We start from the raw sequence: 14,239 nt of genomic DNA on the forward strand, positions 1-14,239 counted from the left end.
AGCTGCACAGCGTACTTCTCCACATAAGTGGAGGAAATGATGAAATTCAGGGAGAATTGAGAACATGGAAGGTTTTCACTTCTGTGATTTTTTTTTTTCTGTGATGAAAAAGAAATGTATTTAAAATCTGTGATCTGATACTTCCTGCAGATCGCCAGGACCTCGAAGAACCGATGAAAGTGGATAAGCTTCAGGAACCATTGCTTGAGGCACTGAAAATTTATATCCGAAAGAGACGACCCAACAAGCCTCATATGTTTCCAAAGATCTTAATGAAAATCACAGATCTTCGTAGCATCAGTGCAAAAGGTACCTACCCTATTTCACAGTAATTCAGCATCAATGCTGCTTTCAGAGGAAACAGGCCTGAAGACCTGGGCGGTTGTTTGTTTGTTTAACGTAACTGGGAGGTCTTCTTGGCATTTCTTTTCCCCCTTGCTCATGTAACTGCCGTGCTGAAATTGGTTCTACTTTACATGCACAGTGCTACGTTCTTCATGCGATTCTGTGTGAAGTTATCAGTGGTTTTGCAGTTGTGGTACTTGCTCCTTTGTTCCTGACAGTGAGACTGGTTCGTTAGGGGACTTCATCAGTATTCGTGTGGGAAGTTGGTTGTTGCCTTTCTAGATGATTTTTGAAGCTCCTCAGCTAAGGCACAGGCACAAGCTCTCCCCTCCAGCCTGGGGTTATTGCTGTGACTGCGTGTGCTCCCCCCAGCGTGTACACTGTAGCAGCATGGATGAGCAAAATATGTCCACAGGCTCTCTCTGGAATGGTTCTGCAATACTCAGGCTATTTTCTTTTTAATTTTGTTGGCTCTTTTTCCCTTCTTTTCATTTTTAAAAAGCGCAGATTTGTATTCCATTTGGCTCATTTTAAGCTGATGGTCAGGAATCTTATCAGATGTATTATACCAGATATTTGAACTCTGAGGTTGATGGCTCTGAAATGTCTGAAGTTGTCCTGATTGATAGACAAAATCCTTTCCCCACCAGCAACAAACTTTGTAAAGCACGTTTGTGCTTCAGTGTGGAAGGGAATCTTTACTGTACACACTCACTGTTTTAGTATCTTACTTTCAGTCCTTCAAATACATCACCTGCTTGCAGCAAGAACGTAGCACTTAGGCTGCATTGGTGTTACTGGTGCCTGAAAATAGCCCAGGGTTTTCTGACCGTTGCTTGCTTACCCCTGGAAGCAGCAGCCAGTAGCAGCATTCAGAGGGACAGTGTTACGCTGCTGTACAGATCTGGCTTTCCCTAGCAGTAACCTTTCTGTTCTCTGAGGAGCTCTGTCCACCCAGCAGGGGAGGTCTCCTCTGTGTGTCAGTAATTTACTCGTCCCTTCATGGGTCCCTCAGAGGTAACAGCCCGGTGCCTGGCAGGGCGCTGCCCGTACGGGGCAGCTGTTGTGGTGTGAGGGATCTGGGCAGGGCGTGCGTTGGTCTTTCCTGCGTGTGCGATGTGTTCAATAAGCCCCAATGCACCCTAGGAGCACCGTGCTTCACTGTGTTGTTTTTTCCCCCCCTGTACTAGTGTTAGTTATTGTCTCACAGTCTGAGTAGTCAGGATTAATAGAGTAATTGTGTTTAATCCTACACACAATAGCCTGCGAAGCCGTCTCTATATAAAAATACCCATTGTTGTTACTGGAGGAAAAGTAGTGAATGGGTGGTTAGCTTCAGTTAAATCAGATGTAAACAGTGTTTCTGTGTACTTTTGTGGTTAATTAGCATGATACAAAACACCTGCAGGCTGCAGAAGGCAGCTTCACAAAAGTATCCATTTGCCTGAGTTTGGTCTTTTATAGCACAAGGGTTTGTTAAATTCTGATTCTTACCTCACGGTTTGGTATGTGGAAAATAATTATTTACTTCTCTCATATTGCTGTGCCTATTTAACATGCCCACTCCTCAGCTATTTAACACGAATCAGGCAACATTTTTGTCCTTGCAGATTCAGTCTGGATTAAAGACTATAACGTATATTCCAATTTATAAAGACATTTAGTGATCACCGTTGAATTTAATTTGTCAGTATCATTTAATGCCATTCTGGTTCCGTCTCTGAAAAGAAGCGTTTCATCCAATTTACCTGTGCTGTAATATCAAGTGCTACGATCACAATTTAAAACTAATTTGCTAAGGAGTGCTCATCTAACTCCATTTTCCTGCAATGAAGGAAGCAGTTCACTTACTTACGTAATTTTGTATGCAGAACTACAGAGGGAGACACCGAATCCATTAAAATAATGTACCCTGAAATTGCCACTGATGGTGCTAAGGAAAAAGAAATTGTACAAATCGTCCTAATGGAAAGAACTTCTTTTTGTTTTCTTTTTAAAGGTGCAGAACGTGTCATTACATTGAAAATGGAAATTCCTGGATCCATGCCACCTCTCATTCAGGAAATGTTGGAGAACTCTGAAGGACACGAACCACTGACACCGACCTCAAATGGAAACACTGCAGAACACAGTCCCAGTATCTCACCTAGTTCAGTGGATAACAGCAGTGTCAGTCAATCCCCCATGGTGCAATAAGACATTTTCCAGCTACTTCAGACATTCCTAATACCTTATGTACAGGGATGAAAAGCAAGAGAAACATTTTTACTGCTGCTTAGTTTCTGGACTTAATATATATCTATATATGTATATATATATAGATAAAAACTCAACAAGGACCAAGAAATTTTCATATGTATCGATATATACTCCTTGCTGTTTAAACTCTTAAAAATAGAAAATGCAAACTTTTGAAACTCTAAATCAGCCATTTCATGCAAAAAAAAAAATAGTTAAGCTTCTGTTTTCTCCTCTGAACATTCAAGACTGCATGGTGACAAGACAGATCTCAGACTTTAAATTCTGGTTGCATTCTGATGACTTTGTACATACACCTGTATGGCTGTACTTTCTATACTGGATGTTTGGTGCTTTCCTTTTGTCTCTCATACCTAAAGCGATCAAGACACCAACCAGACGAAATGGACTACTGTACACATCCAGGAAAGGAAGTCGCAAGGACCGTCTGATTTAGTTAAATGAAAACTTCTCTTTGATGCCCTCAGTTTGCATCTCCTTGTAAAAAGTATACAAAAATTCACTGCACTAGCAGAAAAGACATCAGTATCAGCAGTAACTGCCAGCTCAGTTATTCAGATGTCACTTGTTCCACTGTTAACGTCACTTTAAAAGGAAAAAAAGTGGTTTCTTACCTGGCTGGTGACCTAGCTCCACAAGTAACTGCAACATTTCGACAGTAACGATAGCCTCCAAGGCAGAAACACTTCTCAGTGTTACCATGTTTTTGTTTACTTGTTCACAAGCCATTAGGGAAACTTCATGGGATGATAACCAGCAGACTCATTTACAGCTTTTGACTTGGTGAGTCTAGGGTATTTCCGTAAGAATCAACTGCCAGGAACTAGCTGGGTTATCCAGCCTTCCGGGTGCCAGGGAAGTACAGCTAGGACTTCCAGAAATACAAGGAGAGGATCTGCCTTCTTGGCCTTGATAAATCACCATGAAGCAGAGTGAAAACTGTGGTAGAATGGTTAACAGATTTAAAGTGTCAGTTTCTTAGGTTTCATTTAAAGCACTAGTGGATTTTTTTTTATATATTCTAGCAAGTCTGTGATGTACTTTCACTGGCTCTGTTTGTACATTGAGATTGTTTAACAATGCTTTCTATGTTCATATACTGTTTACCTTTTTCCATGGAGTCTCCTGGCAAAGAATAAAATATATTTATTTTAAAAAAACCTGCGTAGAAATAGTCCAAATTTTACACACGCACACACACAAGATAGTTTTCCATTTTTTAATGTTTAAACTTCATTTCAAAAAGCAGGTTTGCTGTTTGCAACCATGACAATTAAAATGTGCTTTAGCACAGCTGTCTAGAACATCTCTACAAGCCAGTCAGACAAATACATGACATTTCAATGAGTAAAAAAGAGCATAAAACTGTAGGTGTAAGAACAAAATGTTAAAATGCCTACACACAATAATAAAAACCATCAATTACATTATCACATAAAATAAGTCAAATGTACAAAAGTTTGCGACAGAAGGGACAAAAGGACAACACAAGATAGTTGTTGGAAAACATTTGTGTGCTCTTTGGGCACTTAATTAAACATATCAAAATCATCATCTTCATCAGACTCTGCAAAATATTTTACTTCTTTTCTAGCCCGGCCTGTCCGGGGCTTCGGGGCTGTTTCAGAGGCAAAGCCTGACTGAAAGATTTCCACATCCGAATCCTGGTCGAAAGCGGCCTTCTTAGATTTCTTTGGAAAAGAAAAGACAAATCAGTTGTGAAGCTCTGCGCATGCTGCATTCGAACATTCACAACTGAAGCAAACCTTCCCTAACACCTACTGCCTGACCACACCTACTCCCCGGGTGCTGTATCAGCAAACCACAGTACGAACACGTACCTTTCAGCTAAAGTGATCCCTACAGTATTATTATAATAATAATTATTACTATTTTACAAGAAGAATGGACTGTAGCGGAAACTGACCTTGCTTGGTGTGGATTTAGGTGTCTTCTTCCCAGGGTTGTATTCACCTTCATTTTCTGAACTGGATGCTTTCCTTTTCTTTGCCCCTCTACCTTTTCCTAGGATGGAGAATATATAAATTGACTTTTTCTTTTTCTTTTTTTTTTTTTTAAATAAACAACATTCAGCAAACTGAACAAATGTGAAAGTACTACATTTTAGTAATGTCTACATGTTAAAGATGAAATTTAGTTTACAGCTTAACCATCTTCACAACAGCAGTAAAATACAACATATTTAATATTCCCAGTTTAAATCTTTCATATTTCTGCAGTTACCATTCACGCTATCAATTCATGCTGCTGGTTCAAGACAGGCCCAAACTTCATTAGCTAAACTTCCAGATTCCTGGTGCACCGCAAGTCCTCAGTAGCCTTCTGTGCTAATTATGCAGCATTTAATTCACCTTCACAGCTCAGTAAATTTACTGCAAACTGCAGCCACCAGCAGCGACACATCCTTTGCCTTTATGAACGGTTCTGATCAAATCACTGGTATGCTGATGTGCTGCTATCACTCTCTTCTGAGGACCGTGGCATCTGAGAACGGGATGCCAACAAGAGCCAGAAAATCTTACCTATTAGAGTTACCAACATTTTACTGACTCGTATAAAGTTGAGATCAAAGAATGAAACTAAGCAGCACCCAAGAGAGGAGCTGAGCGATTCGCAGGGGTTTGAAGTTATTAAATGCATTCCAAGCAGTTAAGGTCAGATCAAAAGTTCACATTATTGATTGTCAAAAGCTGGTAAACTTGTCGCACAAAAAGCTCATGGCTGAGTAATCCACTGGTGATTCATTTACTAATAAACCAACGAGGTTCTACGCTTAGAGACTGCTTCTACTGCCTTTTGAAAGTCATCACGACCCCATCATGACAGAGCTCACAGCCTTGCGTGCTGCTTGTCAGCATTACACCAGAATTCTTACCTTTGGGTGCTGCGGTCTTCTTTGGAATGCCAAATTCTGAATCCGAGTCAGAGTTTATAGTTTCCACCTTCTTGGCCTTGGGAGCCCTTTTGGGTTTAGGTGGCGCATCTACTTTTGCTGTTGGAAGTTAGAGATACCAAATGTGTTAAATTCATATACTGGTTAAAGTATTCAATTTTATTAGGTTACAGCATAAATGGCAGATATTACAGCATGAATGGCAGATATTAAAATGAGAGGAGCAGTTTCTGCACATGGCAAAAACAAATTTTAACTTGTATGCTAAAACAGTGAGAAATAAACAGGCGGTTTTCTTTGTCACACTCTAATTAAGGGGTATCAGTGCCTTCAGTCCATTCCAGTGCCTTGAATTAAATACTCTTTCATCTTTTAGTAGGCAAATTTCATACGAACAGCACAAGGCATTGTGCAAGGCACAATTACCTGGCCAAAACCTATACAGTGCTGTAGGAGGACACCTAAACCTCAGCCCCTGACGTTGGCTTACTATTTTACTTTGGTGATGTTGAAGCAAAGTGTGCTCCACTGCCAAGCACTACCCCCGCAGATAAGCCGTGAGATGTAGCTGTGTTCAGTTGGCCCCGAGTCTTCAGATTCTGTTAACTGATGTTAGAAGAGGTGCAGGCTTGTGGCTGACAAACCAGGAATTCGGGAGAAGGAAGTAACCGGGGAATGAAAGAGCAGCACGATACGCTGCCACAAACACTGCTTGTACCCCCCCGAGAAACTGAGCCTGTCGTCACTGGTCATCTCCTGGGGATGAGTTCTCTCGCAGAACAGCAAATCCAAAGATGACAGAACTCTTAAATGGCACCTGGAGCTAAAGTAATAGTGTCCATGGCTTCCAGAACACTCATCTCCCTCCCAGTGGGCTTCTGAGCCACTGTCTTAGTGGTTCCTGCACCGTACAACTGGGAAGGATCACGGACAGCAACTAGGCCTGATCAGGAGAGCCAAGCTCTCCGCTTGGTACCATGACATAAAATGGAAGTTCGCACTGACGTCAAGGTATGCACGCTCTCAAGAAGCCCACATTTTTGGCAGAAGGCTCAGGAACAGAGTCAGTCCCACAGCTGATGCGCAGGGGACTTCTCACTGCTGGAATCTGACAGCTGTGCTATTCAAGGCGAGCAGCTGCTTACAATCAGAGAGTACGACTGGTTTGGGGATTTCTCTTAGGCTTACTATAAAGCACTAGAACCACAGGCCTCTCAAAGAGTGCATGGAAAGCAAGCTCAGCAGTCTCTTGATCCTCTGTAGTGCACACCAGAGATCAGGAGATTTCATCTCAAATTGATTGAAGTCTGAAAAGAAACTGAACTCCTACCTAATCCCTTATTTTCCTTTCTATTCTTTTATGTTCCCTTCTCTGAGAAGGGGATGTGACTGTACAGACAGCAAGGCAGAACAAGTAGTTCTTTAGTTTCAGCTTCCTGTCCTCACAAATCCAAGCTCTGAAGTCACAGAAAATCAAACAGCTGTCTGGAATAATTGTTTCAGCTACACAATGGGCACCCCCCAGCGTGAGGGTGAGTGAATGGAATATTGCAATGCCAGAAGATGGGTTTTGAACAGGCTGCTGACACAGGGCATGACGATGGACACAGAATTGAGGAGATGACTAGAAGGAGACTAGCTGACCAAGAACTAAGCACGTTAGGTTATCACTGCACTGTCAAACAAACCATGATCATCAAACTGTGATCATGAATAATTTGGGCAAAGATGTAAAAACACTTTTAAGATGTAAAGAGATGATTCAAAGGTGGAAGAGTTTTTTTAAAAAGGATTGACTTATGGGATAATCCTACACTTACCTTTTTTAGCAGCTACTGTTTTACTTGGAATTTTCTCTGCTTGTTTTGGGGTGAAAGATGAAGAGAAAACAGGAGTAGAATCCTCTTCATCACTGTCCAATTTTGTTGTATCTATAATCACAGAGTATGTTTAAATTAAGATTTGTTCACTGCATATTTAAAATCATTCATCGGTAAGTCAAATTCAATCTAACAGAAACATTCCTCTGATACTACAGCTAGGCTATGGATGTACTGTGATTTTCTTATCTGTGATACAAGCTATGTTCCTCTAAGGATCAGAACCTCTTTCCCCTTTATAAATCTCAACATCTTTCTTCTACAACTACTTCATGAGTTTTGTGTTAACAACATAAATCCCCTAACACAGTCCATAACAGTTGCTAATGGCAAATAGATCAGTGAAAACAAGCTCACCATCATCTGTCTTCTGCGAGTAAGATGGGAAAGAGAAGATGTTCCCAAAATCTTGATTTTTCTTCTCTTGAGACGTTTTCCTCCTTCCAAACAAGAAACAACAAGAAATTGCATTAACTACATACTGAAATAATGAGACATTATAGTGTCTATAAGAGATTAAATTCCTCTTTGGGCACTACAATGCATTTCTACCATCTTTGTGTATGCTTGCAGCAGTCAAATTCTTAAAATCACTTTCCAGTCATGTACTGTAAGCATTTAAAATTAACAGTACTACATTTTTATCAATAGCTCTCTATACCAAGCTGGTTCAAGAAGGAACACCAGAAAATGTTACTTGAAAGCATTTTAACGGATGACATTACTGGCACTTTATTCTTGATGGGTAAGTCACGTTTTCCCCTGTACTGGTCAATTGCAATGCGAAGACTTTCATTCCTCCCCAGCAATGTATAAATTTTATTTTACAAGGCACATGTAGATTAATAATTGATCGATGTTTTGTTTAAGGACTTATACATATAAAAAAATTATGAGAACATAAATACTGCTGAGTTCCAGTACTTACTCTGGAGATGGCTTTGATTTAGCTGGGGAGAAGTCATATTCATCTTTTTCTAAACTGTCTGAGGGAACAAACTCATCCTCTCTATCATTTGTAACTGGAGAAGCTTTTACTTTAAGTTCATCCAAATCATTGTTATTGTTGGCATCATCATCATCATCGGCATCATCTTCTTCTTCTGAGAAGTCAAAAGTATATTTGGGCCTCTCAGCTGAAAGAAAAATATATATTTACACATTTCAAGATAGCTGGTTATGTTACTACATAAATAAAATAAAGTGGAAGTCACTACACAACCCATGCCTCAGATTATACAAGACAAAACGCGTGGGGGAAAAGAAACTTGTTTGAGTCTGGAAGAATAGAGGTGTATGTTTTAAACTGCAATGAAATGTCTGACACCTCTTGTGGCTTGCTCAGGTACCTTCAGCTTATGGCGTTATGAAGACATCACTGTAGAAGCACGTTTAAGGAATAAGAATCCTTCACTTACAATCAAAGTTTTCACTATATCATTTGAACATTCTTCCTAATCAAGAGCTTGAAAAATCTATCAACAATTTTCCAGAAAAATCTTTTTTTTTTTTTTTTTTTAAACTATCAAATATTTAGATATTTTTAAAACTTTCAGACTCTGGTACTTCTGACTTTCCTAGACTGTTCTGATTTTTATTTTATTTTATTTTTTAGCCATTACAGTTTTGGGATTGTTTTGTCAAACATTGTCTTGCTTCCTTGTTTGACAAGATAACTGCATTAGTGTCCTTTTTTTTTTTTTTTTTTTTTTTTTTGGTGAGTAATTTCTATTCTATTGTATTGGATAAAGTAAAAGATTTCTGGACAAAGTTACAGTTGCTTCTGTAGCAATTCCTGGTTCTGCCATTAAGAGGTTTTCTGGAATCATCACAGTGAAAAAAATATAACGCAAGCTATCTGTAGGAGATAAAGTCCCAATAGAATGCTGTGGTCAAATGAGAATGGAGGTATGTAGTTTAAATTTTCGGTCACAATGCACATTTCACGAAAGCTTGGGTACCTGCAGCTCTCCTAAGAAGAGAGTCTCTTGGAATAATCACAGGCTCATTCTCTTCTAAATCACTTTCAGACTTGGATTCATCATCTGACCATGGGTTTCGTTTCTTCACTTTTTTTCCACTGGATTTTGTAGATGATGGTGTTCTTCTTACTCTAGTGCCTGTAACAAGTTAAAGCATCTGTTACAGTCAGGGGAAGGGAAGAAAAGTGGAAAAACAAACAAACAAACAAAAAAAACAGAAAGACACTTCGCCTTTTCTAATTGCTTATGATGCATAAACTTAATATAATTTATCTTAAAAAACTTTCCTTTAAACATCATAAATTTTCTTCTACTTCCTGAAGGAAAATTTAACAATGTGATGAAATAATTTCACACAGAACCTGACCTGCTGCTGCCAAACATATTTGTTTTATGACAGAAAAACTTAAAAGTCTCTTATTTGAAGTTTTAGCTCTTGTGCAAATTTCAATTTTTTAAAGGTTGCTGGGATTTTCCAGGAAAAGCACAGTTTTCCATTATTCAGGGAACAGGATCACAAACAGCTATGGGAAAAATCCAATTAACATGGGAAGCAGAGAGGGGATATTGGGGGATACAAGTCAGTCAACTGCAGGGCAAGCTCAGGTCAAGTTGGGCTAATTGGCTCTGGCTCAACACTGGCTAGGGTGGATCTGAGCTTCATGTAGACAACTCAGTCATAACTGTACTCGGTTAATTTATTAAGCCAAGCCATAACCTGCATACTTGTAAACAGTCAGAATGACTGAATATGTCAATCAGAAATAGATGTCTTCAGTCAAGTTCTACAGCCTGTACTATTACACTGAGACTGAAGGTCAGTGCTGATCCTTCCATGTCAGAGGACAAACAAGGTAGGAATTTCTGTTTAAACAGAATTAATCTAATTATGTTAAAAATAATCTGTTTTTTTCTACTTATCTATTTCATTCTACATAGAAGATTTAGAACAAGATTTAGAACTCCCCCTCAAAATCAGATGTAGAAAATCAATCCCCACCCTCAGAAAAGCAGTTCACTTAACAGAAATTTCAGTAAGTTAGTAAAAGCAGAGAACAATAATAGAAGTGACAACATATTTAACTTAAGCATTTACTACATCTGCTGTTAATCTCTACGTATGCTGTAATGCCAAAGTGCTTCAAGTATTTCCACGCATCTCTTTAAGGAAGAAAAGCAGATGAAATAGTGATTAACATGGGTATAATTCCCTTCCCACCATGTTAAAAATATAGAATCATCACAGAATCATTGAAAGGCTCAGGTTGGAAGGGACCTTAAAGATCACCTAGTTCCAACCTCCTATTAAATATATAAAAAATATGCTTAATGCAAAATTAGTATTCATTTAAGCTTAATGATGACTGTGTAAGGATCTTACCAGGCTCCTTCTTCTCTCTCTTAATTTTGGGGGTTTTAGTTGCTGAGGCTGTCGTATTCAGTGAGTCATCCCCACCACCCTCAGCTTGTGCACCACCAAATTCTTCATCAAATTCCATTTTTATTGCTAGAGAATCAGTATCACCCTAAAAATATAAAAGAGTTGCGCAAAATAAAATTATACCTTTAAAATTTCAAGATAAAACTGCAATACAACTTTGTAGAACATAATAAATGAAAGTAGACTACTCCATTAACAGTTGTTGAATAGTCTTGGAAGGAAAAAAAAATTAACAAAAGCACCTCAACAATAAGTAGTCAAAAGAGACTTTCAAACACAAAAGAAAAGATATCCAGTATTAACTTTTCCGTGCATTAAGGCAGCTGAACATTATAAAGAGCATTAGTGGGTTCTAGTGGCTTGGACTTATGTTACCAGCATAGAAAAATACAGTGTTTAAATAATAATAATTTAAATAATTGTAACTACAACACTGGTTTGATTTACCTTTTTCTTTTTCAGCAGTTTCCTACTGGCATCTGCTTTCATTGCAGATGTAATCTGTGGAACTATTCTTCTACCAAACGGTGATGGCATGGTCTCTTCCAATTGAAGTTTCTTCATCTTGGGTTTACCAACTTTACCTTTTATTGGTTTGCCAACCATGCCAGCCAAAACATCTTCTCTTTCCTGTGCTTCTACTTTCTGACAAACAACGTGTGGGGGGGAGAAAAAAAATCTTTTTTATTAAGGACAAAGCGGAACACAGTGGTTATTTATGATTAATTTCTTAACATGGAGCATAAGACTTCCCTTAATTGTCAGATGAATTATAATACACATTCTAGTAATGAAAAAACAACCACTTGATCTTAGTAAGTTCTTAATTACCCCATGCAGTTAAAAATTATACTTTCATTCAAGCCTAAGTAAGCATGAACTTTTGGACACTGCTGGATTGAAAATCTTTATCTATCTATTTTGTTCCTCATATACATATCTAGGTACTGATGTAACTTTTCAATCTTTTGTCACTTAAAGCAAGAAACTGGCTTTTAGAGTAATTTCTGCAAGGCACATTTTTCAGTCCTTTCATCAGCTTCTTTCACAATATCAACATATAGCTGAAAAGGAGACTTCAGAACAGAATACCTTGAATTACAGCTGCACAACGAACGCACAGAGAAATAAAATAAATAAATAAAATAAATACCTTATTTATATCATCCTGTGCTACCTCAAAAAGATTACATCATCCACTTTCTGGCAACACTGAAAACTGAGGCTCAGCAAGTTACCCACCAATATGCATTTAACTTTTTCCAGAGTTGCTAATGAGGCAAGGTAAAAGACCCTCATCTGATATTTATAGTCTACGTGCTTTGTTCCTAGATGTACTGCTTTGCATTTGACAATGCTTACTGCCTCACAACTGATTAGAACACGTACAACTGCTATTATTATTACTATTCCTAGTTACAACTCTCAATCTTTGTGTCATCAAAAAACGTATTTGCTTCTGGTAATTTTCCTTTCACTGACTTGGAAAAACCATGATATTGTATAGATGTAAGAAAAAATCCCTGAGGACCACAACTAGGAACTCAATTATCCAAAACTGATTTCCCACTTTTCCCTATATTTGGAGGACCATCTGTTTTTAATTCAAAATGTGTTCTTCTTTATTATTATTAATTTTTGCTTATTTTTAATACATATTTTTAGAAAGATATGTAAAACATACTTCAAGCTCTTCAACGAAAGCTGCTAAGTCTTCTTTCCAGAGATCTGATGAAGATTTCCTTTTAAGGTCATTTAGTTCTCTCTCCTAAAATGTGAAAATAGAACATAGAAGTTACTAAGTTACAGCCAAAGTAAATACTATCTAAACTGAACATGGTAATTAGAAACATCAGTAATTACTAAATCATTTCAGAACAAGCCTCCCACAGCGTACCAACCTTTGAATCTCTGTGTTTAATTAGCTCTTCTACTTTCTCTTTTGTAAGCGACCACAGAGACATGTTTAAGATGTAGTTAAAATCAGGGCCAGAAGTTGAGCCAGAAGCAGAGGATGCATCATCATTTTGGTTCTGCGGGTCCTCCTCTTCTGCTGCCTAAAGTGAAACATTCAGTTTTAGAAGCATTAATAATCTTAGCTCTATGCATCTACTTAACACTCCTCCAAAACACTTTGCTGGAGTAGTAAGGTGTTTCCTCACAGATTCAATGACACAAACACTTTTCTGTACCTTTCCAAAACCCCATGTTCCTGTCCCTTTCTATAGTTGTATTGTTTAATCATTGATTTAAGAAAATACAGCTGAACCTAATGCTAGCCATATGCCTTGTATCCTGTTAGGCGCAGAAATTGGTACCCTCCTCTGTATCTCACATAGGCTGGAGTCCTTTGCCCTTTGGATATGCATGTACATCTGTTTCTTTAGAAATTAGCACAGTGTTTTTCTATACAATCTGCTAAAATAACCTTGAACGTAAGAGTTGTGGCTTGAAGGTGGATCAAAATTTCTCTTAATGATAGTTTTGCTATAAAATACTATACTGCGTGGAGTTAAAATACAGTAGTAATAAAAAAATGCAAAACAAATCAAATGAAAAATGAAAAATAAATAGCCAAAAGCAGTGGTAATGGCCCAGAAAAGTAGTAGTTGACAAAAATTTGCAAGCAGTTTCATCTTCCTGTACTAAAGTATGAAATTAAACTTGTCATTCTTTTGGAGCAATAAAAAAAACTGTCTGAGTCACTTGTAGGTAACTTCAAGAGTCATAGCTTTACAATATTCAAGTTTCATTCCAGAAAACCGATTAATAGGTTCTATATAGGTTCTATATAAATAATTGTGTTTACTATAATGTGACAAATAATAAGGGAAATATCAGTTTTAAATCTGGAATAACTGATGTAGCATTTAGCGTATCATCCAGTCAGAAGTCAAGTTGCCAGTTTTGATTAGAAAATTCAGTCGTCTGCGTTCTCATTTGCAACCCTTACCTAGTTTTCGTCTTAGAATTATCTATGTACATTACCAATATTATGCAACAATATTTCTATATGAGTTTATATTTGTTAGAATGGAAGCCAATGAGAAGGAGTAATGAATAATCTTTTTCAAGTGCTGTGTCATAAGTTAGACGACTAGAAAACAAACATCTGAAAAAACGAGTATCATTTATAACAATAGCATCAAATGCATCCAGAGATTTCAGATCATTACCTTTTCCTGTGCTTCTTTCCAGGCTTTAACTGGATCAGATTCATAACCTCTCTGGACCAACATCTGAATCAAATCTCTTTTCGATCTATTCTCTACAAGATACACACACAATCAAAAATAAATAAATAAATGTCTTGAAAATAAGCATCTTACATGCAAGAATGTTTTACTATTTTTAAATAAATTCCACATTTTCCCCTACTGTTATCAATTCTAACTCACGTTTTACAGAGTATTTACTC

General features: G+C 37.8%; 2 protein-coding genes across 5 annotated transcripts in view; one reads left to right on the forward strand and one right to left on the reverse strand.

Moving 5' to 3' along the window:
* RARB (retinoic acid receptor beta) overlaps positions 1 to 2,625 on the forward strand; it is a gene marked incomplete at its 5' end in the record, with an annotated part of 187,494 nt that extends 184,869 nt beyond the window's left edge. For all 4 annotated transcript variants that reach the window (XM_084306862.1, XM_084306864.1, XM_084306861.1 and 1 more), the window contains 2 exons: positions 151 to 309; positions 2,345 to 2,625. In XM_084306862.1, coding sequence (XP_084162988.1) covers positions 151 to 309; positions 2,345 to 2,541 — 356 coding nt within the window. In that variant the 3' untranslated portion in view covers positions 2,542 to 2,625. The remainder of the gene's footprint in view (positions 1 to 150; positions 310 to 2,344) is intronic.
* A 1,197-nt stretch (positions 2,626 to 3,822) lies between these two features.
* TOP2B (DNA topoisomerase II beta) overlaps positions 3,823 to 14,239 on the reverse strand; it is a gene marked incomplete at its 5' end in the record, with an annotated part of 62,360 nt that continues 51,943 nt past the window's right edge. The window contains 12 exons of the mRNA XM_084306719.1: positions 3,823 to 4,295; positions 4,532 to 4,629; positions 5,501 to 5,617; positions 7,339 to 7,449; positions 7,756 to 7,838; positions 8,327 to 8,534; positions 9,360 to 9,518; positions 10,762 to 10,906; positions 11,269 to 11,466; positions 12,506 to 12,589; positions 12,723 to 12,878; positions 13,998 to 14,089. Coding sequence (XP_084162845.1) covers positions 4,134 to 4,295; positions 4,532 to 4,629; positions 5,501 to 5,617; positions 7,339 to 7,449; positions 7,756 to 7,838; positions 8,327 to 8,534; positions 9,360 to 9,518; positions 10,762 to 10,906; positions 11,269 to 11,466; positions 12,506 to 12,589; positions 12,723 to 12,878; positions 13,998 to 14,089 — 1,613 coding nt within the window. The 3' untranslated portion in view covers positions 3,823 to 4,133. The remainder of the gene's footprint in view (positions 4,296 to 4,531; positions 4,630 to 5,500; positions 5,618 to 7,338; positions 7,450 to 7,755; positions 7,839 to 8,326; positions 8,535 to 9,359; positions 9,519 to 10,761; positions 10,907 to 11,268; positions 11,467 to 12,505; positions 12,590 to 12,722; positions 12,879 to 13,997; positions 14,090 to 14,239) is intronic.

The sequence above is a fragment of the Netta rufina genome (genome assembly GCF_964035555.1).
Source record: "Netta rufina genome assembly, chromosome: 2".
In the NCBI taxonomy this organism is placed as follows: domain Eukaryota; kingdom Metazoa; phylum Chordata; class Aves; order Anseriformes; family Anatidae; genus Netta; species Netta rufina.